The 25,326-nt window shown below is 46.3% G+C and overlaps 1 protein-coding gene across 1 annotated transcript in view; it reads left to right on the forward strand.

Annotated features, from left to right (window-relative positions):
• LOC137645277 (uncharacterized) overlaps positions 1–25,326 on the forward strand; it is a 72,713-nt gene that overhangs the window by 9,383 nt on the left and 38,004 nt on the right. Inside the window, exon 2 of the mRNA XM_068378095.1 lies at positions 4,462–4,623. Within this exon, the coding sequence (XP_068234196.1) occupies positions 4,471–4,623 (153 nt within the window). The 5' untranslated portion in view covers positions 4,462–4,470. The remainder of the gene's footprint in view (positions 1–4,461; positions 4,624–25,326) is intronic.

Below are 25,326 nucleotides of genomic sequence, written 5' to 3' on the forward strand. Positions count from 1 at the left end.
TATATATATATATATATATATATATATATATATATATATATAGACATTAACGGTTTGCATGGTAATAGTATACGTGCTGTAATTTTAGATTTTATAAGGTGGGGAATGTGAAAATAGATAGGTTAGTGTAAAATGCAAACCTCCAATGGTTTAGGAGCCAGGTGTGTGCTAGTCTTACCTTTTTAAACCTTCATGAAAAAAAACTAACACGTATAATTTGTGTATCACTCTTCCTTCCCATCGTTATCCCTACATTAAGGAGTCGGTTGCCTGATGGCGTCCTCTCCAATTCCTTCTAGCAAAGGCATCCTTTTCTCGCCACATCATCCTTCACCTTATCTCGCCATCTTATTCTCTGCCCCACCCCCCTCGATCTTCTCCCCCTATAGCAGGTTTCTCCCTCCCAAGCCCTTCTCACTCCCAAGCCCTTCTCACTCCCAAGCCCTTCTCCCTCCCAAGCCCTTCTCACTCCATTCTCACCATCCATCCTCAACACGTGCACACACCATCTCAGTCGTGACGCTTTTCATCTCTGCAATCTTTACTACGCCTTCCTTTCTTCTTATTTCCTCATTTTACAATCTTTCAATCACTGATATTCCCATAAACCAACTCGGTATTCTCATCCCTGTTCACTCAATCTTTGCTTCCTCTTTTCGTCGTAAAACCCCTCTTTTCTGTACATTCATTAACACTGGTCTTATTACTGTGCTATATAGTTGCCAATTAACTCTATTGCTTGCTTTCTTGCATGTTTGATAGTTCGCTAGGTTAGAGCTACGCTGATTGACCAGAGTCAGATCAGTTCTCAATACTCACCCAAGCTAGGACCAGAGAGGGCCAGGCAATGGCTCCTGACGACTCAGCAGGTTGACTTTTAGCTTGATTGGCATTTTTCTTATCGCGTACCACTCCTGCTACATCCCTCCACTTCCCCCAAGCTGCTTTTATCCTATTTTCAACTACAGCCTCATCCTCCCTGGTGCCTTCTATTAGATCCCAAGTGTTTAAATCGTCCCACTTGTATTATAACTGATCCTCTACTTTCATGTATGGCTTTTCTGTCCCTACCTTCCTTACTGTTCACCATAGCTACAGTCTTAATCACCATTTACTCACGGGCCAGCCCTCCTCTCAAAAGTCTCCTGTCACTATAGTCCTTCTCCGAAAGTCTTAATTTTCATCAGTAATCGCCAAATCACCTGTATAAAGCAACCCCCCACAGCCCTTAATTTCTGATCTCTTCACTTGACACACCCATGACCACAACAAATAAAACAGGGCTTGATGGTGATCCATGGTGTAATCCAACACAACTTCAAAGGTTTATGTTTCCTCAACAGTTATTACTTTTGTCCTTGTTCTTTTGTAAGTCATCTCTGCCATTCTAATCAACTTCGCTAGGACCTTCCTCTCCCGCAAGCACCAAAACACCACTTCTCTTGGTATTCTATCATAAGCCTTATCAAAATCTACAAAAACACAGAACTACTACTGTTTTCCCTCCACTTGCTTTTCGTGTAGCTGTCTTACTTGTATAGCATTCACAACCCCTCTCTCCTTCATAAATGTTCATCACCGACACTTCGATAAGGTGTTATGACAATTTTTTGTACATTCTCTTTCCCTATACACTTGACAACACAATAAGTGAAACTGTAATAACTAGTGGTAAGCAGCTCTTCTAGGAGAAGGACACTCAAAAATCAAACTATTGTTCACCAGTCTTGGGTAGTGCCATAGCCAATGTACCATGGTCTTCTTCTGTCTTGTGGTAGGTTTCTCTTGCTTGTGGGTGCACTATTCTTTCTCCTTTCCTCATTGGGCTATTTTTCCTGTTGGAACCCTTGTGCTTATAGTATTCTGCTTTTCCAACTATATTTGCAGCTTAGCTGGTAATAATGATAATTTATTAACATGTCCAAAATTAGGAAAGTTAAAAATACAAGATATAAGAGTGGATATGTTGAAAAATCTTAGCCGATAGCTGGTGGTATAGATAAGTTGGGCCGTGAATCTGAAAGAAGAGTTCAAAAATACCAAATTTACCATAATAGTTTGCCAATACCGATAACGAGGTATTATCCCAACTGATTTCAATTTAGAGTGGGATAAAACTTTTACTTAAGATTTCTATTAAGACTGATGTTTATGGTTGCAGAAAAAAACTCAATTGCAAATTCGTTGGCATCTCTCTATTTTTTTTTTACTGCTACTTTGAACAAAAATATACTGTTTGTACTGCAAAGTCTTTAGAATTATTGTACCAAAAAATTTAGACACGGCATTTCCCCTATTTAACATTACTTTAAAAAATTTGTTATTTTCCTACGATTTGAAATTTCTTTTGCGCATGATGTATCATTCATTAGCAAGATCTGATTTCACAGCTGTTGCAATCATTACGTTTGTATTCCCGATCAGTTCCCAACATCTGCAAAGTATTACAGATTTTAGATTTTAGGATTTAAACATTGTGGATTTAAACAGTGTGGGTGTAAATTTACCATTGTCGAACATGAAACATGAAAAAAACAACTTTTTGCTTTATCAAAATAGAGTAAGGAGAAAATTGTTAATTTCATCATTATAACTATTTAGCTGTACGGTATTCAGTTTAATATTTAGTTATTTTTGTACATCTTTAAATTTTGGTGTTTTTACCATTCCCATTAATTTGTTAACAATATACCATTTCCTCTCATTGTTATTATTAGTTGTTGTTATACTTATTATAGTCTTACAAGCTTTGCGCCTATCTATTAATGAACAGTGACCTCTAACTTATTTACCGGTATTGAGCAGTTAGGAACTAGGAAGTGGTGTAACTAGCTCGATCAAATCAGCGACTGAAAATAACGAAAATAAAATACTTGGAAATTGTAAAACCACTAAGAAAAAGAAATAACAAAATATCCTAAACCCAACCAATTTTAACCATCAGGTCCTGTAAGCTATATAAAATTAAATACAATACATTGGGTACCTTCGAAATATAAGTACAACCAAAAATCCCAGGATAAGTTTCCACTGTACTAACAAATTATTATCATTATCAAATGCTAAGCTACAACCCTAGTTGGAAAAGCAGGATGCTATAAGCCCAGGGGCTCCAACAGGGAAAATAGCCCAGTGAGGAAAAAACAAGAAAAAATAAAATATTTTAAGAACAGTGACATTAAATATATTTCCTATATAAACTATAAAAACTTTTAACAAAAAAGAGGAAGAGAAATTAGATAGAATAGTGATAACTAAGAATGGTGATAACTAATTGAAGTTTTCATTAAGGTTCCTCAGTACCATTTGTCGACGTTATTAAACATTTCACTAACGGGATATATTAAATTGAATATTTCCGTTACATTGAATGTTTTATTTTTTCAAGTATTAGAGATTAGGCCTAACGCCACTTGCAACCTTGACACAATCCTCTGTCCCTCACGATAGAGGAGGTTTTTACAGGTTGAATTAATGTCAGTTTATCTTCGTTTAGATGTTTGCAAAGTTGTTTTATTGTCACCGAATTTATTCCAATCGTCGCTAGTGATTCATTCTTAGGAATGTCATAAGATATAACGGGTAAGTTACGTTTTGTTGATAACTCAAGTTGCAACAACAAAACGCTTCCTCCATTGGAATGCCGCAAGTTATAACGGCTAAGTTATGTTTTGTTTACAACTTAAGTTGCAACAACAAAACGCCTCGTCCTTTTATGACTGCCAGAAGCTGAATTTCCTTGTGACGGAGATAAACAACGCCATTATGCAGGTGCTAGAGGAAGGCAGTGCCAGTAAGTGATAGCCGTCCCCCGGTGCCCCGAAAGGAAACGGACAATCAGGAGTCTCCGTCAGTACAGATTCATTATTTACACAGAGTCATAGATCCAAGGTTGGGGGTTGCAACTTGCGCAAATGTTTGCTGTAAGGGCTAGGGGTGAGTAAGTGCTTGTTTAGAAGTCTTTGTTGTTGTTTGTAGATGATAGATTTTCTACTTATATTGTCTACTTTGTTCTTGATTTTACAGAATACTTAAATCATCATCATGTGGTTGTGATGAGGCAAACAATCATTTTTAGTTGTTGAATGTTCCTCTTATGAAACTTCCATTGCTCTTGGGGTCTCGGTTTTTATAGTGAATTATTCATTTCCGGTTGATCAAATTATCAATTATATTATTGAATGTAATGACTTCACTTTTGAAGCATTTGATTTCTACTTGTTATTGAAATAGCTTGGAACTTGGTTTTTGGTTTGTTTAATATAGTGGTGTATTGAATTTTTTGTAATAATTTTAAATGAATCTGGTAAACTAAATTATATGTAATCTTACCCTTTGCAAATTTTAGAAAATTTGAATTAATGAAAACTTGCTGGGAAATCAAGGCTGGGAAGTCCTTGCAATTTCATAATTTAATGTTATAATTGAACAATGTAACATTAACTGGAATTTCCCTTGCAGATTTATCAGATGGGTGGGCAGAAAGCTTGTGTGTTGGTGACAGGTCGTGTGATGTTGGTGATGATGATGGTGGTGGTCGTGGCGGCCGGATTGTTGGTCGTGGATGCGAAACCCGGTCGGGGACCTCACTTCGACACATCCATCGCAGATTTCATCAATGAGGTAGTTGTTTTTTTTTCTCTTTCCTTCCTTTATGTGCCCATTTAGATTTAATGCCTTCAGAAAACATTAAGAAAGTCTTTGAATTATAATTATGAGCCTCCCCTAATGTTCATATTGGTGCTTCTCCAAAAGATGGGTTTCATCGACCTTTATCCTTAAGAAAAAAAAGAAAGAAAGATAGTTTCACCATTTACATACCCTTCAATAAACTCGCCCTTAGTAAAGGAATGAACATTCTAAATGTCTCTTCAGTTTCTAGGACATGTAGTTAGTGATTTAACCTTCTCCGGGTTATTTAGCAATAATTGCAACTTGGTGTGTGCATATATGTAGATCTTGGGTGTGTGCATATATGTAGATCTTGGGTGTGTGCATATATGTAGATCTTGGGTGTGTGCATATATGTAGATCTTGGGTGTGTGCATATATGTAGATCTTGGGTGTGTGCAGGGGTATCGTTTATGGGCATAAATATGTTACTTTAATTTCTAGCGAAATACACGAACTGTATGTTTTTCCCATTTGCTATCTTGTATTTACTTATGAGAAACATATTAGGTCTGTGTCTATTTCAATTGCACAAAAACTTGACTTACTGAGAAAGTCTTTTATAATTTTCGGTGATCAATCTATTCTGAAGTGTTTTAATTCTTTCATTCTACCTTGTTTAGAGTATTGTTCTCCTGTCTGGTCTTCAGCTGCTGATTCTCATCTTAATTTGTTGGACAGTAACTTAAGGTCTATTAAATTTCTTATTCCTGATCTAGATATTAATCTCTGGTATCATAGTTCAATTATTTCATTATGCATGTTGCATAAAATTTTTCATAATACTGACCATCCTTTACATTTAGATGTTCTCGGACAGTTTCATCCTGTTCATAATACTAGGCATGCAGTAATTCCAATAGTCAGGCCTTCTCCATCATAAGGCTCAATACTACACAGTACTCTAGAACTTTTATTCCAGCTGTGACCAAGTTGTGGAATGATCTTCCTAATCGGGTAGTTGAATCAGTAGAACTTCAAAAGTTCAAACTTGCAGCAAATGTTTTTATGTTGAACAGGCTGACATAAGTCTTTTTTTATAGTTTATATATGAAGTATCTTTTTTAATGTTTTTAATGTTTTAGAATACTTTATCTTAATTGTTCATTACTTCTTATATCGTTTATTTCCTCATTTCGTTTCCTCACTGGGATATTTTTCCCTGTTGGAGCCCTTGGGCTTATAGCATCTTGCTTTTTCCAACTAAGGTTATAGCTTAGCTAGTAATAATAATAATAATAATAATAATAATAATAATAATAATAATATGAAAAATAATAATAATAATGAAAATAATTATGCATTACTGACCATGAATATTGAGGCAAACCACCAATATAAAAACATTTAAGGGGGCCCCTAGTCTGAAACCGTGGTTCTAGGCGGGGAAACAATAATGATGGTCAGAAATGCGTAATAAACACACGAAGACCCGTTGAAAAAAAAAATATATATTTTATGCAAGTGGCGTGAAATCAAAGTATATGCAGGATTTATACTTAAATGGTCACAATTGTATAGTAGTGTTGATCCTGTTGTCCCTTTGAATGGCAGTCTAGTCAACATAATTGATATGCGTATCCCTTCTCGTGTGTTAAGGTACAGAGTGAAGGACAAACCGTGGTTCAGTGATGATTGTAGACATGCTTATTTGGAGAAGCAAGAGGTCTATCATCTTTGGAAGGGTACCAGATCAGATTTGACCTGGAATAACTATACTCAGCTTAGAGCTTTTGCTCAGAGAGTTTATGCTTCAACTGAAAACGAACACAATCTAACCATAAAAGAATCCCTTTCTGGTACATAAGTGGTGAGCTACCCTTAAATCTGCACTTTTTGGTATATATACAACAGTTCCATATTTACCTAAACCAGATGGCTCTGTCACTCACTGTCCAAAGGAAAAGGCAACACTTTTAGCCGATGTGTTGACAGTAAGCACAGTAATGAGAAACTTGATCTTCCTCATTCCTGTCTTCCTAAGGCTAAACTAACTAGTTTAGCTTTACGTTCACATGAAATTAAAGCTCTCTTGATGGACCTTGATGCTTAGGGAGGTGTAGACCCAAATGGTATTTTTCCTTTGTTTTTTATAAAGACAGCAGATTTCTTAGTTCCAAAGTTATCTGTTATTTTGCGCAAGTTAGCAAGAAGAGGAGCTTTTAGCACTTGTTGGAGAATTAGTAATGTTACTCCACTATGTAAATGTGTTTGTGGTACCTCAAGTCCAACTGATTACCACCCAATTTCCATAACTCTTGTATTATCTAAAGTTTTTGAAAGTCTTCTGGCAAAACGTCTTAATAGGTTTGCTGAAGGTAATCATCTATTCCCTAGTTTGCAATTTGGTTTTCGTAAAGGCCTTGGAACATGTGATGCCCTTCTTACAATCTCCAATGCTGTACAGATCCCTTGATTGTGGTCAGGAAGTTCGTATGATTGCCCTTGATTTTAGTGCTGTCTTTGACCGTGTTAATCATGAGGCCCTTGTTTTCAAACTCAAACAGTTGAGAGTGGGTGGGTCGTTTTTTAGCATTATTATTGAATTTTTAAGTAATAGATCTCAAAGTGTTGTTGATGGGCACCACAGTGAGTACTGTATAGGAATGTGATATCTGGTTTTCCACAGGGTAGTGTTCTTGGCCCATTACTTTCCATAATATATACACGACATGTGGTTTGGGCTAGAAAACAAACTTGTTGCATATGCAGATGATGCTACTCTCTTTGCATCAATTCCATTTCTTGAATGTAGATCTGGAGTTGCTGAATCCCTTAATAGAGATGTAGCTAAAATTAGTGCATAGTACAAATTATGTTGTATGAAGTTGAATCCTAACAAAACTCAAAGTATGATTGTAAGTAGGTCAAGGACCATAGCTCCTCAACATCCGGATCTCAGCATTGATAATGTTTCTTTAACTTTGTAAGACTTAAATTTTAGGTGTGATTCTCAACAGCAAATTTACTTTTGAGAAACACGTTAGGTTTGTGTCTTCTTCAATTGCACAAAAAAATTGGCTTATTGAGAAAGTCTTTCAAGATTTCCAGTGATCAATCTATTCTGAAGAGGTGTTTTAATTCTTTCATTCTACCTTCTTTTGAGTATTGTTCTCCTGTCTGGTCTTCAGCTGCGGATTCTCATCTTAATTTGTTGGACAGGAACTTAAGGTCTATTAAATTTCTTATTCCTGACCTAGATATTAATCTTTGGCACCTTCGTTCAGTTAGTTCATTATGCATGTTGTATAAGATTTTTCGTAATTCTGTCCATCCTTTACATTCAGATCTTCCTGGAGAGTTCCATACTGTTTGTAATAATAGGCATGCAATTAATTCTAATAGTCAGGCCTTCTCTATCATAAGGCTCAATACTACACAGTACTCTAGAATTTTTATTCCAGCTGTGACCAAGTTGTGGAATGATCTTCCTAATCGGGTAGTTGAATCAGTAGAACTTCAAAAGTTCATACTTGCAGCAAATGTTTTTATGTTGAACAGGCTGACATAAGTCTTTTTATAATTTATATGTGACATATCTGTTTTGATATTGTTACTGTTTTTTAAATATTTTATTTTTAATTTTTTCTCACATCGTTTATTTATTTCCATTCCTCACGGCTATTTTTCCCAGTTGTTGCCCTTGGGCTTATAACATATTGCTTTTTCAACTAGAGTTGTAGCTTATTAAGTAATAATAATCAGCTAACTAAGGTATGAGCACCAACCTGAGGGAGTGATAGAAAACGATCAGGAAAAGAACCTCTGAGACTATGGTATCAGAACAGATGGGGGATACGCGCAAATAGACCAGACGTGACGTTGATTGACAAAATCATGAAGCAAGTATCACTCATTGATGTCGCAGTACCGTGGAACTCCAGAGTTGAAGAGAAAGAGAGGGAAAAAATGGATAAGTATCAAGACCTGAAAATAGAAATAAGAAGGATATGGGATATGCCAGTGGAAATTGTACCCATAATCATAGGAGCACAAGGCATGATCCCAAGATCCCTGGATAGGTATCTAGAAAACTAGAGGCTGAAGTAGCTCCAGGACTCATGCAGAAGAGTGTGATCCTAGAAACGGCACACATAATTAGAAAAGTAATGGACTCCTAAGAGGGCAGGATGCAACCCGGAACCCTACACTATAAATACCACCCAGTTAAAAAGACTTGTGATAGAGGGGGAAAAAACTAATAATAGTAATAATTTGTTCCGTAACTGACATACAAACCACGCTATTTAATAGGGGTATTACTTTCGGCGTAGCTGAAATGAGGAGCAATTAAAATTTAATGAGGGTTTACTATCCACACCGCTAGTTGGTGGGGGTAGGGGAGGGTAGCTTGCTACCCCCCCCCTCACACACACCTGTGCTTGAGCTCACTTACTTTGCTCTCGGCTCGGATGGTAGACGGACGTGTCCTCTCTCATCCTCGCCTCTTTCTTGGCAGCCATTAATGCTTTTTTGCTTTTTCTTTAACAGGTTTGTGTGTGAAGTTGGCCTCTGCGATTATGCGCACCTGTCCTGGATTACGCGACCGCCCATGCGGAACATTTATGTCGGCGGTCGAGACAGACCCTCGCACCCTTTGCCCTTACTGTAGGGGTCAACAGTGTGATAGTAATAATGAGTGTGGTGAGTGTAGGGAGTGGTCTACCTCCCAGTGGGAGAGGTTTTCTCGGCGACGTAAGAAGAAGTCCAGACGGGATATTTCTCCTTCGAAGGTTTCTTTGAAAGGAGAAAAACCCAAGGACTCTTCTTCCGTTGCCCAAACCTCCTCCGAAGCTCCCACTGGATCGGTCTTTCGCGAGAGACCATCGAGTGGTAGCATAGACCATGGTTCTGATTTCCAAGCTCGGGGTTCGAGAGATGGCGTTGCCTCCCCTAGCGAGGCTGCTCCACCTCTTCCCCCGGGGGAGGATTTGTCATTAACAAATCTTTTTCAGCTTTGGTCTTCCTTGATCCTCTGTCAATTTTGTGGTGTCAGAGGTATCCAATGCAGTATCTCCTAATACCTCTGCCTCTTCACATCCCGCAGTAGCTGAAGGCTTAGTTTCTCCCGTGTCTGCTCAACCTACGACGGAGAAACTAAGTCCAACAGTCTCTCCTGGTGGTGTTTCTCCCTCTCGGGGGAGTTCACTTACAGAGATTCCTCTTCGGAGGACTGCAGAAGGTCAGTTTGCTGATCCAACGGCCCCCAGAGGTGCATCCGTCGCAAGGCTCGCCTTCCTCTTCGCCAGAGAGGCCTTCCTTCACCTGTGGTGAGGAGTCGCATCTTTGGTTCCCCATCATCGTTGCAGTCCGCCGCAGAGGAGCCTCGTCAGCGTTCACCGACTGTTCCTGCTATGGTCCTGGACCTCTCAGCGGATCGTTCGCGATCCCCTTCGGTGGAAGGTTGTCCTTCCAAAGGGCACGCCGACCTTCCACCCGACAGACCTGCTGACCTGCCGTCGCCGTTCTTGGAAGCTGATGCGCTTTACGCGCCCACGAAACCTGACTACCATGCTCGTCAGGCTTCGATCTCTATTTTCGGTCATCAAGGGCGTATGCCGCCATCGCGCGCATACGTCCCTTACGCGCCATGATGGGCATGCGCGCCAACGTTCTCATGTGCGCCAGGCTTTTCCTGAGGTAGCGCGCCAGTGCTCACCTGCGCGCCATCAACCTCCTGCGCGCCAACGCTCTCCTGCGCGCCAGCGCTCTCCTGCGCGCCAGCACTCTCCTACGCATCAGTGATCTCCTGCGCGCCAGCGCTCTCCCGCGCCCACATACTCTCCTGCGCCCACGTACTCTCCTGCGCGCCTACGATCTTCGGATCTGGGAGCTGTAGGGAAATTAAAGACTTTGTCTACACACCTGTGCTCGCCAACGCGCTGACTGCTGTCTCCAGCGCGCCATCCCTCGCCATCGCGCTGGCTGCTGTCTCCAGCACGCCATCCCTCGCCATCGCGCAATTGCGCGCGTTCACCTGCTCGCACCCACGAGGATACGCGCGCGTTCACCTGCTCGCGCCCACGAGGATACGCGCGTGCGCCCATCCTCTCCTACAGTTACGAGCCACCATACGGACGCGCGCCCACGCGCAAAGGCTCCAACTGTGCGCCAGTGGTATCTTTCCTGCGCGCGCGCACCCTATGACATCATCTGGGGCGCGCGAACTCTCGCCTGCACGCCCACATGTCCAGCGACCTGATCCTACGCGCCCCCGCGCGCAATCAGCCTCCTGCGCACTCTCCTGTGAGCCCACAGTCTCCCACGCGCCATCACTCGCCTGCGCGCGACCCCGGGTATTCCCCATCGCGCGGGCACCATCACGCGCCCCCGCGCGAGCGTCAATACCCTCCCGCGCGCGAGGTGCAGGACAACGCACGTCAAGGTCGCCATCGCTGCATTCCCCTCCCCGCAAGCGCAAAACAGCACGCACTGCGGTGGAAGGGAAGCATCCAGAAAGGTCTAGGAACCCTTTTTCTTCTTTCCAGGCGAACTCCCCTATGGAAACCTTTCCCAGGGATCCGTCAATCCCTGTCCCTCCAGAGGGAGTGTCTGACAGCACAGCTGTCAGTCAACAGCCATGGTGCGGTCCACTAATCAGAGCAGTTAACCAGGCTGTCAAGCCTGTTCTCTCTGAATTGGGCCACAGATCCTTGGCTGCGTCTACCCCTCTGAAGAGAAAAAGAGGAGTTTCGGACGCGGTGACTTCTCCAAGAGCTAAGCTGTCTCCTCGTAATCCATCGAGGCAGGTTCCTTCACCTCCCCAGACTTTTTCTCCCTCCCTGTCGGACGAGGATTTCCCGTCCTTGGGAGTCATGTGAGGCGAGACATTCCCCCATCGCACCAATGAGGAAAACCCCACCTCGCGTTGAAAAATCTTCCCTGGTAGGGGCGGAGAAGAACTTGCCTCCGTCTATGTTAGAGTCCTACATCTTTCCCAGGAAGGAGTCGAAGGACTCAAAGACAATGCCAAAATCTTCGACGAGACTTAGGATGGAGCCAGCTAGTCACTCGGAGAACGTCCGCGAATCTCCCCAAGAAAAGCCTTTGGGGACAGGAGACTTCGCTGCAAGTCCGACATCTGGAGGAGAACTACAAGAGTCAGAGTATGCATTTTGGCAGGTCCTGACTCTTATGAGGGCTCTCAATGGGTTTGCCGACCCAGAGATTCCCCCTCGAGAGGGCAAAGACACGGTCTTGGACCGCGTATTTGGCACTCAAAAACCTTCTAAGGCCAGTGCTGCTCTGCCCTGGCCCCAGGAGGTTAAGAGTACTAGGTACAAGATCGCTGTTCAGCTCTCTGAGTTGGCCTCCTCCAACCGTTCCAGTGCTGGCAACAAGCTTCTCCCACCTCCTTGCGTACAGCAGAGGAAGTACTTCGAGATCTTGGAGGAGCCTTGTTTAGCTCTTGCTCTCCACCATTCTTTGGAAGAGCTTACCAGGGGAGTCCTTCTTGAGAGACTCTCCAACAGGCAGGTCTCATTCTCGGCCGCAGAGATCCTTAACCAGGAAAAGGTTGCGAAGTGTGCTATGCAAGCCACTTCGTGGTTGGATATCTGGTTAGGGACTTTGGGTATCCTGATACGCTCTGAGGACTTCTCCAAGGAACGTACCAGGAAAGATATGGAGACGTTCCTCCTCTCAGGCACTCGCACGATCGAGTTTCTGGCCCACCAAGTCTCAAACTTGTGGGCGAACACCATCCTGAAACGTCGGGATGCGGTGGCTGAGAGGTTCCATCAGAGGGTCCCTAGCACCGAGATAAATAGGCTCAGGCATTCTTCCTTGGAAGGAACAAACCTGTTTGAGCCTAAGGATGTGGAACAGGCTGCTGAGAGGTGGAGGAAGTCCCACCAAGACTCTCTCCTGCATAGGGCTTTGACATCCAAGCCCTATAAGCCTCCAGCACCCCAGTAGTTCCGTCCTACTAAGACCACGAAACCGATGGTAGCAGCGAAGACAGTGGTGTTTAAGCCCTTTCCTGTCAAGGACAGGGAAGGCAAAAAGTCCTCCAGGGGAGGTAAGAATCCTAGAGGGAGCAGCCGAGGCCGCAAACGCTAGGATTAGCAGTCCCCCTGCATGTCCACCAGTGGAGGGATGCCTCCAAAGTTGCGCAGACAGGTGGCAGCAACTCGGGGCCGATTCCTGGACGATTTCGGTAATCAGTCAAGGATATCGCGTCCCGTTCACAACATCTCTACCTCCCCTGACGACGAATCCAGTGTCGTTGAGCTCCCTTGCCATGGGATCGGCAAGGGGGCAAGCCCTTCGGGCAGAAGTCCAGACCCTGTTGAAGAAGGGCGCTCTCTAAGAGGTCCTCGACGGGTCCCCTGGATTCTTCAGTCGACTTTTTCTTGTAAAGAAGGCATCTGGAGGCTGGAGACCAGTCATCAACCTCTCAGCTCTGAACAAGTTTGTCAAACAAACTCCGTTCAGCATGGAGACCAAAGACAGGGTCAGACTAGCAGTGAGACCGCAAGACTTCATGTGTACACTGGATCTGAAGGACGCGTACTTCCAGATCCCAGTCCAAACATCTTCAAGGAAGTACTTAAGATTCAGCCTAGATAACAAGGAGTACCAGTTCAAGGTGCTGTGTTTCGGTCTCTCCACAGCATCACGGGTTTTCACCAGAGTGTTCACCCCCAATATCTTCATGGGCACACAGGATTGGCATCCGTCTCCTCCGTTATCTAGACGACTGGCTGATCCTAGTAGACTCGGTGTCATCCCTTCTTCAACACCGGGACAAACTTCTGGGACTTGGCCAGGATCTGGGGATCATGGTAAATCTCAAGAAGTCCTCTCTGCTTCCCACTCAAAGACTGGTATACCTAGGCATGATTTTAGACACCAATCTCCACAAATCCTTCCCATCAGACGACAGGATAGCAAGGCTTAGGAAGATCGCAAGCCCTTTTCTCAGACGAGAAGAACTTCCAGCCCATTTGTGGTTACGTCTCCTCGGTCACCTTTCATCTTTGGCTCGTCTAGTTCCCAACGGTCGCGTCAGGATGAGATCCCTCCAGTGGCAACTCAAGTCTCGCTGGAATCAAGGCTACGATTCCCCGGACGTCATGATCCCTATGGGACCTGCGGAACGGACGGACCTCCAGTGGTGGGTGACAGACGAGAACCTACGAAGAGGAGTGGATCTTCTCGTCCTCCCCCCAGATTTGATGCTGTTTTCGGACGCCTCAAAGAAAGGGTGGGGGCCCCACGTACTGCACCACAGGACCTCAGGCCTGTGGTCAGAATCAGAAAAGTGCCTCCATATAAATCTTCTAGAGATGAAAGCCGTTTTTTTGGCCCTTCAACAGTTCCAACAATACCTGGCCGGTCACTCTGTGGTGGTGATGAGCGATAACACCACAGTACAGTAGTGGCTTACATCAATAAACAAGGAGGTAACTTTTCGAAACAGCTACCCCATCTTGCAGTAGAGATACTGAGATGGACCGAAGTCCACTCGATTCCACTATCGGCACGTTTCATTCCAGGCAAGAGGAATGTGCTCGCCGACAATCTGAACAGAGCGTCTCAGATAGTGAGTACCGAGTGGTCTTTGGATCATCTAGTAGCCAACAAAGTCCTGACTTTGTGGGGTTCTCCGACTGTGGATCTGTTCGCAACAGCTCTGAACTTCAAGCTTCCGCTGTACTGCTCCCCATTCCCGGATCCCAAGGCTCTCTGGCAAGATGCCTTCCAACAACGGTGGGAAAACATCGACGTTTACGCCTTCCCCCCGTTCTGTTTGATAAGGATGGTGCTCAACAAGACCAGAACATCGGTCAATCTTTCGATGATCCTCATAGCTCCGCTATGGCATCATGCGGAATGGTTTCCGGGCCTTTTGCAACTCCTAACGGAGCTACCGAGAGAGCTCCCTCCACGACACAATCTACTCAGACAACCACATGCCAACATCTTCCACAAAGCCGTAGCTTCGCTACAACTTCACACCTGGAAACTATCCAGCATCTTCTCGCTGAGAGAGGATTTTCGCAACAAGTTGCGGTCAGGATGTCTGGACACCTGCGAAATTCATCTGCAGCTGACAATCTGAGCAGAGCATCTCAGATAGTGAGTACCGAGTGGTCTTTGGATCATCTAGTAGCCAACAAAGTCATGACTTTGTGGGGTTCTCCAACTGTGGATCTGTTCGCAACAGCTCTGAACTTCAAGCTAACGCTGTACTGCTCCCCATTCCCGGATCCCAAGGCTCTCTGGCAAGATGCCTTCCAACAACGGTGGGACAACATCGACGTTTACGCCTTTCCCCCGTTCTGTCTGATAAGGAGGGTGCTCAACAAGACCAGAACGTCGGTCAATCTTTCGATGACCCTCATAGCTCCGCTATGGCATCATGCGGAATGGTTTCCGGACCTTTTGCAACTCCTAACGGAGCTACCGAGAGAGCTCCCTCCACGACACAATCTACTCAGACAACCACATGCCAACATCTTCCACAAAGCCGTAGCTTCGCTACGACTTCACGCCTGGAAACTATCCAGCATCTCCTCGCTGAGAGAGGATTTTCGCAACAAGTTGCGGTCAGGATGTCTGGACATCTGCGAAAGTCATTTGCAGTTGTCTACCAGACAAAGTGGAAAGTCCTCTGTGGTTGGTGTCGTGGAAGGGGTATCTCTCCACTCGATGCCACTATTCCAACAATAGCGGAGTTCCTCGTGTATTTGCGGGAAGAAATGCCCCTTTCAGTCTTGGCAGTGAAAGGCTATCGCTCAGCCTTAAGTCTAGCCTTCAGGCTAAAAGGAATGGACATTTCTTCTTCGCTGGAACATTCCCTACTCATACGAAGTTATGAACTTACCTGCCCTCAGTCGGAAGCGAGACCTCCTCCATGGAACGTGGTTCGAGTTCTCAGGTCTCTTAAGAGACCTCCCTATGAACCATTACGCCAGGCTTCAGATTGCCATCTAATTTGGAAGACGGTGTTCCTACTAGCTTTGGCTTCGGCCAAGCGTGTTAGCGAACTTCATGGTCTCTCGTATGACATCGCCCATTCAAGGGGATGGGGGGAGGTAACTTTCAGATTCGTCCCAGAGTTTATTGCTAAGACTCAGAATCCGGGAGTAGCGGACCCTCGGTTCGACTCCTTCCAGATTTCTAGTCTCTGTTTTGTAACAGATGACCCAGACCATCTCCTACTATGCCCAGTAAGGAGTTTGAGGCTATATCTTAAAAGAACGGCTGCAGTTCGTCCTCATGTGCCAGCGTTATTTGTTAGCACAGGGAGGACTAAGAGGAGGGTCACAAAGAACACCATCTCGGCATGGATTCGTAGGGTGATTCATCTGTCCCTGAATCCAGATCCTCCTCCGTCACGTCGCCCTAGAGCATATGATGTCAGGGGCGTAGCTACGTCTCTGGCCTTCAAAAAGAATTTTTCAGTGACACAGGTCCTTCCAGCTGGGGTGTAAAAGCATCAGACAACCTTCACAGCCCACTACCTGTAAGACGTGACCCACAGGAGGCTCGATACGTTCTTTATCGGCCCTGTGGTGGCTGCACATCAGCTGGTTTTAAACCTCAAGCTCCTTATTGGACAAGTAGCAGAAGGTTGAGGGCATTGTTACCCGGTTTTAGTCTGCATGAATGAAAAGGTTTGTCTGGCCCTTATTCTTTTCTTCATCATCCCCTCTCTTGGGGAAAGCAGCATCCTGGGTTCTCTGCATAGCTGACCTCAAACCACTGCAGGTAAACCATGTTTCCTTGTGTTCCTAGTATTAAGTTAATACTGTCACGTCCCAATACCCTGACGAGGTGGTATTGGGAGAGTCCTAGTCTAAAGTTTCCATCTAAAGAACTTCAGATCAACTTCCTAGGATGAGTCACACTTCGGTATACCTTCACACACAGCTTGCGCAGGCCGCAGTCCTTGCGTAGCAAGGTTCTAGCGAGGTGCAGGGACTCCTTATTTCTTGGGTGCTGACACTCAAATAACGAGCCCCCGGGCAAAGCCAAAAAGCCAGTACTGGCAGGGACGTCCACCCTTCCTAATGGGTGAGTCACCCCTATTAAATAGCGTGGTTTGTATGTCAGTTACGGAACAAATGACAAATTCGTAGATAATTTGTATTTTTCCTAACTATACAAATATTTAATCAAACTTGCCCGCCAGCCCTATCCCCTTTGAAGTCCTACCTCCAAGCAAAGTGACCTCAAGCACAGGTGTGTGTGTGTGTGGGGGGGGGGGGTAACAAGCTACCCTCCCCTACCCCCACTAACTAGCAGTGTGGGTAGTAAACCTTCGTCAAATTTTAATGGCTCGTTATTTCAGCTACGCCGAAAGTAATACCCCTATTTAATAGCTAAGGTTTGTATAGTTAAGAAAAATACAAATTATATACGAATTTGGCATACTAATAACTACCCTGGTGTCAGTAGGCAGAGGATACCATCCGTAAGATCGAGCAATAGGTCTCTGCTGAAAAGGACTCCTGGTGAGGTATTTGAAGGTGATTCCACTAGTAATCCTTAAACAGAGAGAGTTTTATGTAACAGAGAGAGAGCACTTCCTAATCCACTGCCTCTGGATCCTAATGTAGTGTCCTTGACCCTTGGTGTCCCTAGTAAGAAACCCTCTCGGCAGCTGAAATCCTAAACTTTGAAACAGCCTCCATGTCAGCCTTGCAGACATACTCATAGTTAGATCACTGGTTGGGCACCCTCTAATACTGTACATTGCAGTTTCGGAGAATCTTTTGAACCAAAAAAGTATGAAAACAATACAAAGACCCTGTGTTGTCAGGATTGAAGGCACTGGGATTCTTGTTACACCAATGTGCCTTCCTCAGGGGCAACTGTATCCTCAAGAGAAGGGATGCAGTTACAAAGTTTACAGAGATTCATTGGAACTTAACACCACAGTGACAGTGTTCAACCTTGTTCCCATTTGCTGAGGTTGTTGCGGTGGTTGAAAAATGTTAGAAGGTGAGATATGCTACCTTCTTTAGGAGGGCAGCCTCATCTAAATAGTCTCGGCTGTCACCTGCGAAACCAAGAGCTTCCTCTCTTAAATGGCAGCCTCCTCAGTGTAGGCTCCATCCTGAACCAGACCACCTCCATTACCGAAGATAAGATTTGACACATTCCTTTCGGTGTCATGAACATTCCAACTGATGAGGCCAAGGAAGGAAAGGTTTGCATTAGGGAGAGCAATCTCCTCCTGCCACCTGTAGGGGGGATAACTGGAAAGTTGGTGGATGAGGTAGCAGTTCAATGGGGTGAAATCCTGGGTATTGCATACCATTCACAACATGTCGCCCTCCTCTGGCACTGACCAAGATAAACCTTCATTGTATTCGAAAAGGTCTCCAAATGACTTTCTTTTATAAGATATGGTCTCCAAAAGACTTTATTGTATAAGATGAGGTTCAGGCTATGCTGGGGAAGAATGGCATTGAAGTCCAGGATTGTTCTCCGGGCTTCTACAGCAACTTGTTCCTAGTGGAAAAGTTGACAGGAGGTTAGGGACCTGTCATAGACTTGTTACGATTGAACCTATTTATCATCCAGACACAGTTCAAGATGGAGACACGCAGCATAGTCTTACAGGCAGGCGGACAAAACGACCTCCTGCTGTCAATAGACCTAATGGATGCATACTTTCAGGAGCCCATCCATCCAAAGTCCAGAAAGTACCTCTGGTTTGTTCTACAAAAGAAGAGATTCCAGTTTCAAGTGCTTTTGCCTGTCTAGGGAACCGCAAGTCTTCTCTCCGGTGTCTTCATGGTTTTATGCCATTAGTATCGGACTCCGGCGCTACCTGGACGACTTGCTGTTACTGGCCAAGTCAGAAGCTTGGCTTCTCCACCACTGAGGCCTTATCAAGTTTTGCCACATTCTTGGAATCGGGATCAATTTTAAAAAGTCAATCTTCGAACTCCAGCATTGTCTACAGTATTTAGGCATAGACATTGATAAGTGTGAGCGTTTCCATAATGAAACTGAGTACTGTACTCTTATTCAAACAGATCACAGTGCTGTTTTTTTTATTCCAAAGCTGTAGCAGTAAGACAGTGGCTAAGGTTCCTGGGCCATCTCTTCTCTCGAGAGAAGCTAGTTCTGTTTGGTCGGATGAACCTCCAATCCGTCCAATGGGCCTTGAAATCTTAATGGTGTCAGAAGAGAGAGACTCCCTCCATTCTGGTCAGAGTCCACCTGGATGTCAAGAAGGATCTCTACTGGTGGATTCAGGATGAGAACTTGTTGAATGGATCTCTATTGAGGGTCCCTCCAGGATTTCTCCTGTTTTCAGACACGTCATGGCAGGGGTGGTGAGCCATCTAAGAGACTGTTATGTCTTGGGTCTATGGACACAGGAGCACATGTTATTTCATATCAATTATGTACAGTATATATAAAAAAAGCCTTAGTCAAGCTGTATTGAGCAAAAGGGAAGGTGAAACTTTTCTTAGCTAAATGGATGGTATAGCAAGACGGTTACAAATCATCCCATAAGCAAGACAAAAGTGGAATGGCAATAAAGTTTATAGGTTGAGATACATAGTCAATTTGAGTGTTAAATAGTTAACTTTAAAATTGGTTTATATCTTCTCTTTCCTTCACATACTCCCCTCCAAAAGTGAAGTAGCAAGAATGATGACTACAAGGTACTATTCATTGAAATAAGCAAAATTTCAATTATATAATTCAGATCAATACTTGTTAATCTTCTATTTACCATTTCGCAGTGAGATCAAGAGATTTGGTAAGGTGTATAGAAATTTACAGTAACTTAATTGTACAAAGATCTAGTAATACTCACATAATTTGTTAATATTCCTTTTGATAGATGGTGTTATGAGACATGTAATTTAGTATCGAGTAGGAGGGGGGGAATATAAGAGAGGGAGATTTTTTTTTTTATTTAAAGGTCAGAAAGTAATTCTATTTTGATAGTTCAATGCTTGGTAGGTATTGAAATAATAGTTGTTCCGTAACTGAAATACAAACCACTCTATTTAATATGGGTAATTACTTTCGGCGTAGCTGAAATGACGAGGCATTAGAATTTTAACGAGGGTTTACTACCCCACCGCTGGTTAGCGGGGGGGTAGGGAGGGTAGCTTGCTCCCCCCCCCCCACACACACCTGTGCTGAGCTCACTTTGCTCTCTGCTCGGGTGCTAGACGGACGTGTCCGCTGTCACCCTCGCCTTCTTTGGCAGCCATTACTAATCTTTTGTTTGCTTTTTCTTTGACAGAGTGTTTGTGAAGTTGGCCTCTGCGATGCATAAGTGTCCCGGTTTACCTGACCGCCCTTGTGGAACTTATATGTCGACGGTCGAAACGAACCCACACACCTTGTGTCCTTACTGTACGGGCCAACGGTGTGATAAGAGTAACGTATGTGGTGAGTGTAGGGAGTGGTCTACCTCCCAGTGGGAGAGGTTTTCCCGGCGCCGGAAGAAGTCCACGCGGGATATTTCTCCTTCGAAGATTTCTTTGAAAGGAGAAAATCCCAAGGTCTCTTCTTCTGTGCCCCAAACTTCCTCCGAAGCTCCCACTCGATCGGTTTCTTCCGTAGGCCACAGTTCTGTTGATCGGTTTCTTCCGTAGGCCGCAGTTCTGTTGACCGATCTCGGGGTTTGTGCCTCCCATAGCGAGGCAGCTCCTCCTCCTTCCCCGGGGGAGGATTTAATGTCTAATGTCAATGTAACTAATCATGATTTGTTACAGCTTTGGGCTTCCTTGGGGCTTGAGGGTTTGCCCTTCAAGGAAGCCTTGTTTGACATAATCAAATTGGGAGCAGCTGTCAAACAATCGCTGATTATAGCAGAGGTCGATCCTCTGTCTATCGTCGACGTTGTTGTGGCAGAGGCCTCTGATGAGTTGTACCAAACCTCTGCTCCTGATGTTGCTGATGTAGCTGAAGGCTTAGTTCCCCCCTCCGAACATCCTTCGAGGGAGGAACCAAGTCCAACGGTCTGTCCTGCAGGTGATTCTCCCCCTCGGGGGAGTTCACTAACAGAGACTCCTCTTCAGAGGACTGCTGGTCAGCCTGCTAACTCCACGGCCCCCAGAGGGCGTATAAGGCGTAAAGCCCGCCTTCCTCTTCGCCGAAGAGGACTTCCTTTACCACACAAGGGTGTTAAGAGGCACCTCTTCGGCTCGTCATCCCCGCAGTCCGCTGCAGAGGAACCTCGCCGTTGATCACCGACCCTGCCAGCTACATCCCTGGACCTCTCCGCAGATCGTTCGCGATCTCCTTCGGTGGAAGGTCGTCCTTACAAAGGACACGCCGACCTTCTACCCGCCAGACCTGCTGACCAGCCGTCGCCGTTCCTGGCGGCTGATGCGCTGTGGGTGCCTACAAACCCTGTTTTTAAATGGGCATCGGTTCCTTCGGGGCACAAGGGACTTTTTCACAATGTAACTAAGTCCCTTATGCGCCAGGTATCCCCTGCGCGCCATTGTTCGCCTGCGCACAAGCGCTCTCCAGCTGATCCTGTGATAGCGTGCCAGCGCTCACCTGTGCGTCAGCGCTCACCTGCTCGCCAGTGCGCCACTGCGCGCCCTCGTCCTGATGCGCGCCCATGATCTCCTGCGCGCTAGCGCTTTCCTACGCGCCAGCACTCGCCTGCGCGCCAACGATCTCCTGCGCTCCTACGATCTTCGGATCTGGGCGTAAAGGGGAAGGTAATCTCTTCCCCTGCTCGCCAGCGTTTGCCAGCGCACCATCCTTCGCCAACACACCATCCTTCACCTATGCGCCATCGCGCGCCCTCCTGTTGCTGTTCCTGATGTGTGCCCTCATGCGCGCCCGCACGCAAGGGATATATCCCCTGCGCCCGCGCGCCCAACGTTATCGCCCTCATGGGCTCATCATGATCCTGCGCGCGCGAACAATTGCCTTAGCGCGCGCGAGTGCTTATTCAGCCTACTGCGCACCCTCTGCTGTCATCAGAACGCGCCCATGCTTGCCATCGATCGCCCACGCGCCCCTGCGCGCCATCGCTCGCCCGTGTGCCATCGCCATCGCCTACGCGATTCAGGCAAAATTCAATCGCGCCAGCGCGACCCCCAGCGCGAGGCTGCAGGACGAAGCGCGACCAAGTCATCGTCATCGCGTCCCCCCCGCCCTACAAGCGCAGAACAGCGCGCTCGCTGGAGGGAGGGAGTACTCCGGATAAGTCCAGGAACTTGCCTTCTTCTTCTTTTCAAGCCGACCCTGGTTTTGTAACTCCTCCTAGGGATCGAACGATCCCCTTCCCTCCATAGGGAGTATCTGACAGCACAGCTGTCAGTCGGCAGCCCTGGTTTGGATCCCCTGTCAGAGCGGTCGTACAGGCTTTTAACCCTGCTCTCTCTGAGCTGGGACACAAATCGGTGGCAGTTTCGACTCCCCTGAAGAGGAAGAGAGGAGTAGCTGACGTGGTGACTTCTCCAAGGGCGAAGTTGACTCTTCGGAAGTCTTTGAGGAAGGCCTCCTCCCTCCCCTTCGGACGAAGGTTTCCCGTCCTCGGGAGTCACGTGAGGTGAGGCGTTCCCTCATCGCACCAATGAGGGAAACCCCACCTCGCGCTGAGAAGTCTTCTCGGGTAGGGGTGGAGAAGAGCCTCCCACCATCACTGCTGGAATCCTGTATTCCTCCCAGGAGGGAGTCGAAGGACTCCAAGACGATTCCGATGTCATCCTCAAGGATTAGACCAGAGCCAGCCAAGCCATCTGAGAATGTCCACGAGTCCCACCAAGAAGAGCCTTTGGGGACAGGAGACTTTGCTGTCAGCCCTTCAGGAGGAGAGCTTCAGGAGTCAGAGCATGCGTTCTGGCAGGTTCTGACCCTTATGAGGAATCTCGATGGGTTCGCGGACCCAGAGATTCCTCCTTGTGAGGGTAAGGACTCGGTCTTGGACCGAGTCTTTGGTACTCAAAAACCCTCTAGGGCCAGTGCGGCTTTGCCTTGGTCCCAAGGGGTTGAGTGCCGGGGATAAGGTCGAGGGCCAGCTCTCCGAGCTTGCCTCCTCCAGCCGGTCCAGCACCAGTAACAAATTCCTCCCGCCTCCTTATGTCCATCAGAGGAGGTACTTCGACATCATGGAGGAGACTTGTTTAGCTCTTCCTGTACACCACTCTTTGGAAGAGCTTACCAGGGGAGTCCCTCTAGAGAGAGACTCCACCCGGCAAGTGTCTTTCTCGGCTACGGTGATCCTCAGCCAGGAGAAGGTGGCGAAGTGTGCCACGCAGGCAACTTCGTGGCTGGACATCTGGCTAGGGTCTCTGGGCATCCTGTTACGATCTGAGGACGTCCAAGGAGAGTACCAGGAGGGCCATGGAGACCTTTCTACTTTCAGGCACTCGTACCATCGAGTTTGTAGCCCACCAAGTCTCGAACTTGTGGGTTAATACCATCTTGAAGCGTCGAGATGCGGTGTCTGAGAGATTCCACCAGAAAGTCCCCAGCATCGAGATCAGCAGGCTCAGACATTCTTCCATCTTGGGGAGGAATCTGTTTGAGCCTAAGGATGTGGAGCAGGCAGCTGAGAGGTGGAGGAAGTCCAACCAAGACTCTCTCCTACATAGGGCTTTAACATCAAAGCCTTATAAACTTCCAGCAACCACGCCCTACCAAGACCATGAAACCGGCAACGGCAGCGAAGACAACGGTGTCAAAGCCCTTTCCTGCCAAGGACAAGAAAGGCAAAAAGTCCTCCAGGGGAGGGAAAAATCCTAGAGGGAGTGGCCGAGGCCGCAAACGCCAGGATTGGCAGTCCCCCTGCATGTCCACCAGTGGGGGGATGCCTACAAAGTTGCGCAAGCAGGTGGCAGCAACTCGGGGCCGATTCCTGGACGATTTCCGTAATCAGTCAAGGATATCGCATCCCATTCATAACATCTCTACCTCCCCTGACAGCGAATCCAGTGTCGTTGAGCTCCCTTGCAATGGGATCGGAAAGGGGGCAAGCCCTTCGGGCAGAAGTCAATACTATGTTGAAGAAGGGCACTCTCCAAGAGGTCGTCGACGGGTCTCCAGGCTTCTTCAGTCGACTCTTTCTTGTAAAGAAGGCGTCTGGAGGCTGGAGACCAGTCATCAACCTCTCAGCTCTAAACAGGTTTGTCAAGCAGACCCCGTTCAGCATGGAGACGGCAGACACGGTCAGACTTGCAGTGAGACCGCAAGACTTCATGTGTACATTGGATCTGAAGGACGCGTACTCCCAGATCCCAGTCCATCCGTCTTCAAGGAAGTACTTAAGATTCTGCCTAGACAACAAGATCTACCAGTTCAAGGTGCTGTGTTTTGGTCTTTCCACAGCACCTCAGGTTTTTACCAGAGTGTTCACCCTGATATCGTCGTGGCAACACAGGATCCGCATCCGTCTCCTCCGTTATCTGGACGACTGGCTGATCCTAGCAGACTCGGAGTCAGCCCTTCTTCGACACCGAGACAAACTTCTGGGACTTTGCCAAGATCTGGGGATCATGGTAAATCTCGAGAAGTCTTCTCTGCTTCCTACTCAAAGACTGGTATATCTAGGCATGATAATAGACACCAATCTCCACAAAGCCTTCCCATCAGACGACAGGATAGCAAGGCTGAGGAGGGTCGCGAGTCCTTTCCTCAGACGAGAAGAACTCCCAGCCCAATCGTGGTTACGTCTCCTCGGTCACCTTTCATCCCTGGCTCGTCTAGTTCCCAACGGTCGCCTCAGAATGAGATCTCTGCAATAGTGACTCAAGTCCCGGTGGAATCAAGGACACGATTTCCCGGACGTCATGGTCTCTATGGGTCCTGCGGAACGGACGAATCTTCAGTGGTGGGTGACAGACGAGAACCTACGAAGGGGAGTGGATCTTCTCGTCCTCCCCCCGGATTTGATGCTGTTTTCGGACGCCTCAAAGAAAGGGTGGGGGGCCCACGTTCTTCACCACAGGACCTCAGGCCTGTGGTCAGAATAAGAAAAGTGCCTCCATATAAATCTGCTAGAAATGAAGGCCGTATTCCTGGCCCTTCAACAGTTCCAACAATACCTGGCAGGTCACTCTGTGGTGGTGATGAGCGACAACACCACAGTAGTGGCTTACATCAACAAGCAGGGAGGTACCTTTTCACAGCAGCTATCCCATCTCGCAGTAGAGATACTGAGATGGGCTGAAGTCCACTCGATTCCACTATCGGCTCGCTTCATTCCAGGCAAGAAGAATGTGCTCGCCGACAGTCTGAGCAGAGCGTCTCGGATAGTGAGTACCGAGTGGTCTTTGGATCATCTAGTAGCCAACAAAGTCCTGACTTTGTGGGGTATGTTTGCTACAGCGCTGAACTTCAAGCTCCCGTTGTAATGCTCCCCAGTCCCGGATCCCAACGCACTCTGGCAAGATGCCTTTCAACAACGGTGGGACAACATTGACGTATACGCCTTTCCCCCGTTCTGTTTGATGAGGAGGGTACTCAACAAGACTAGAATATCGGTCAATCTCTTGATGACCCTGATAGCTCCGCTATGGCATCACGCGGAATGGTTTCCGGACCTTCTGCAACTCCTAACGTAACTTCCGAGAGAACTCCCTCCACGACACGAGCTACTCAAACAACCACACGCCAACATCTTTCACAAAGCCGTAGCTTCGCTTCGACTTCACGCCTGGAGACTATCCAGCATCTCCTCGCAGAGAGAGAATTTTCGCAACA

The sequence above is a fragment of the Palaemon carinicauda genome, chromosome 1 (assembly GCF_036898095.1).
Source record: "Palaemon carinicauda isolate YSFRI2023 chromosome 1, ASM3689809v2, whole genome shotgun sequence".
Lineage (NCBI taxonomy): Eukaryota > Metazoa > Arthropoda > Malacostraca > Decapoda > Palaemonidae > Palaemon > Palaemon carinicauda.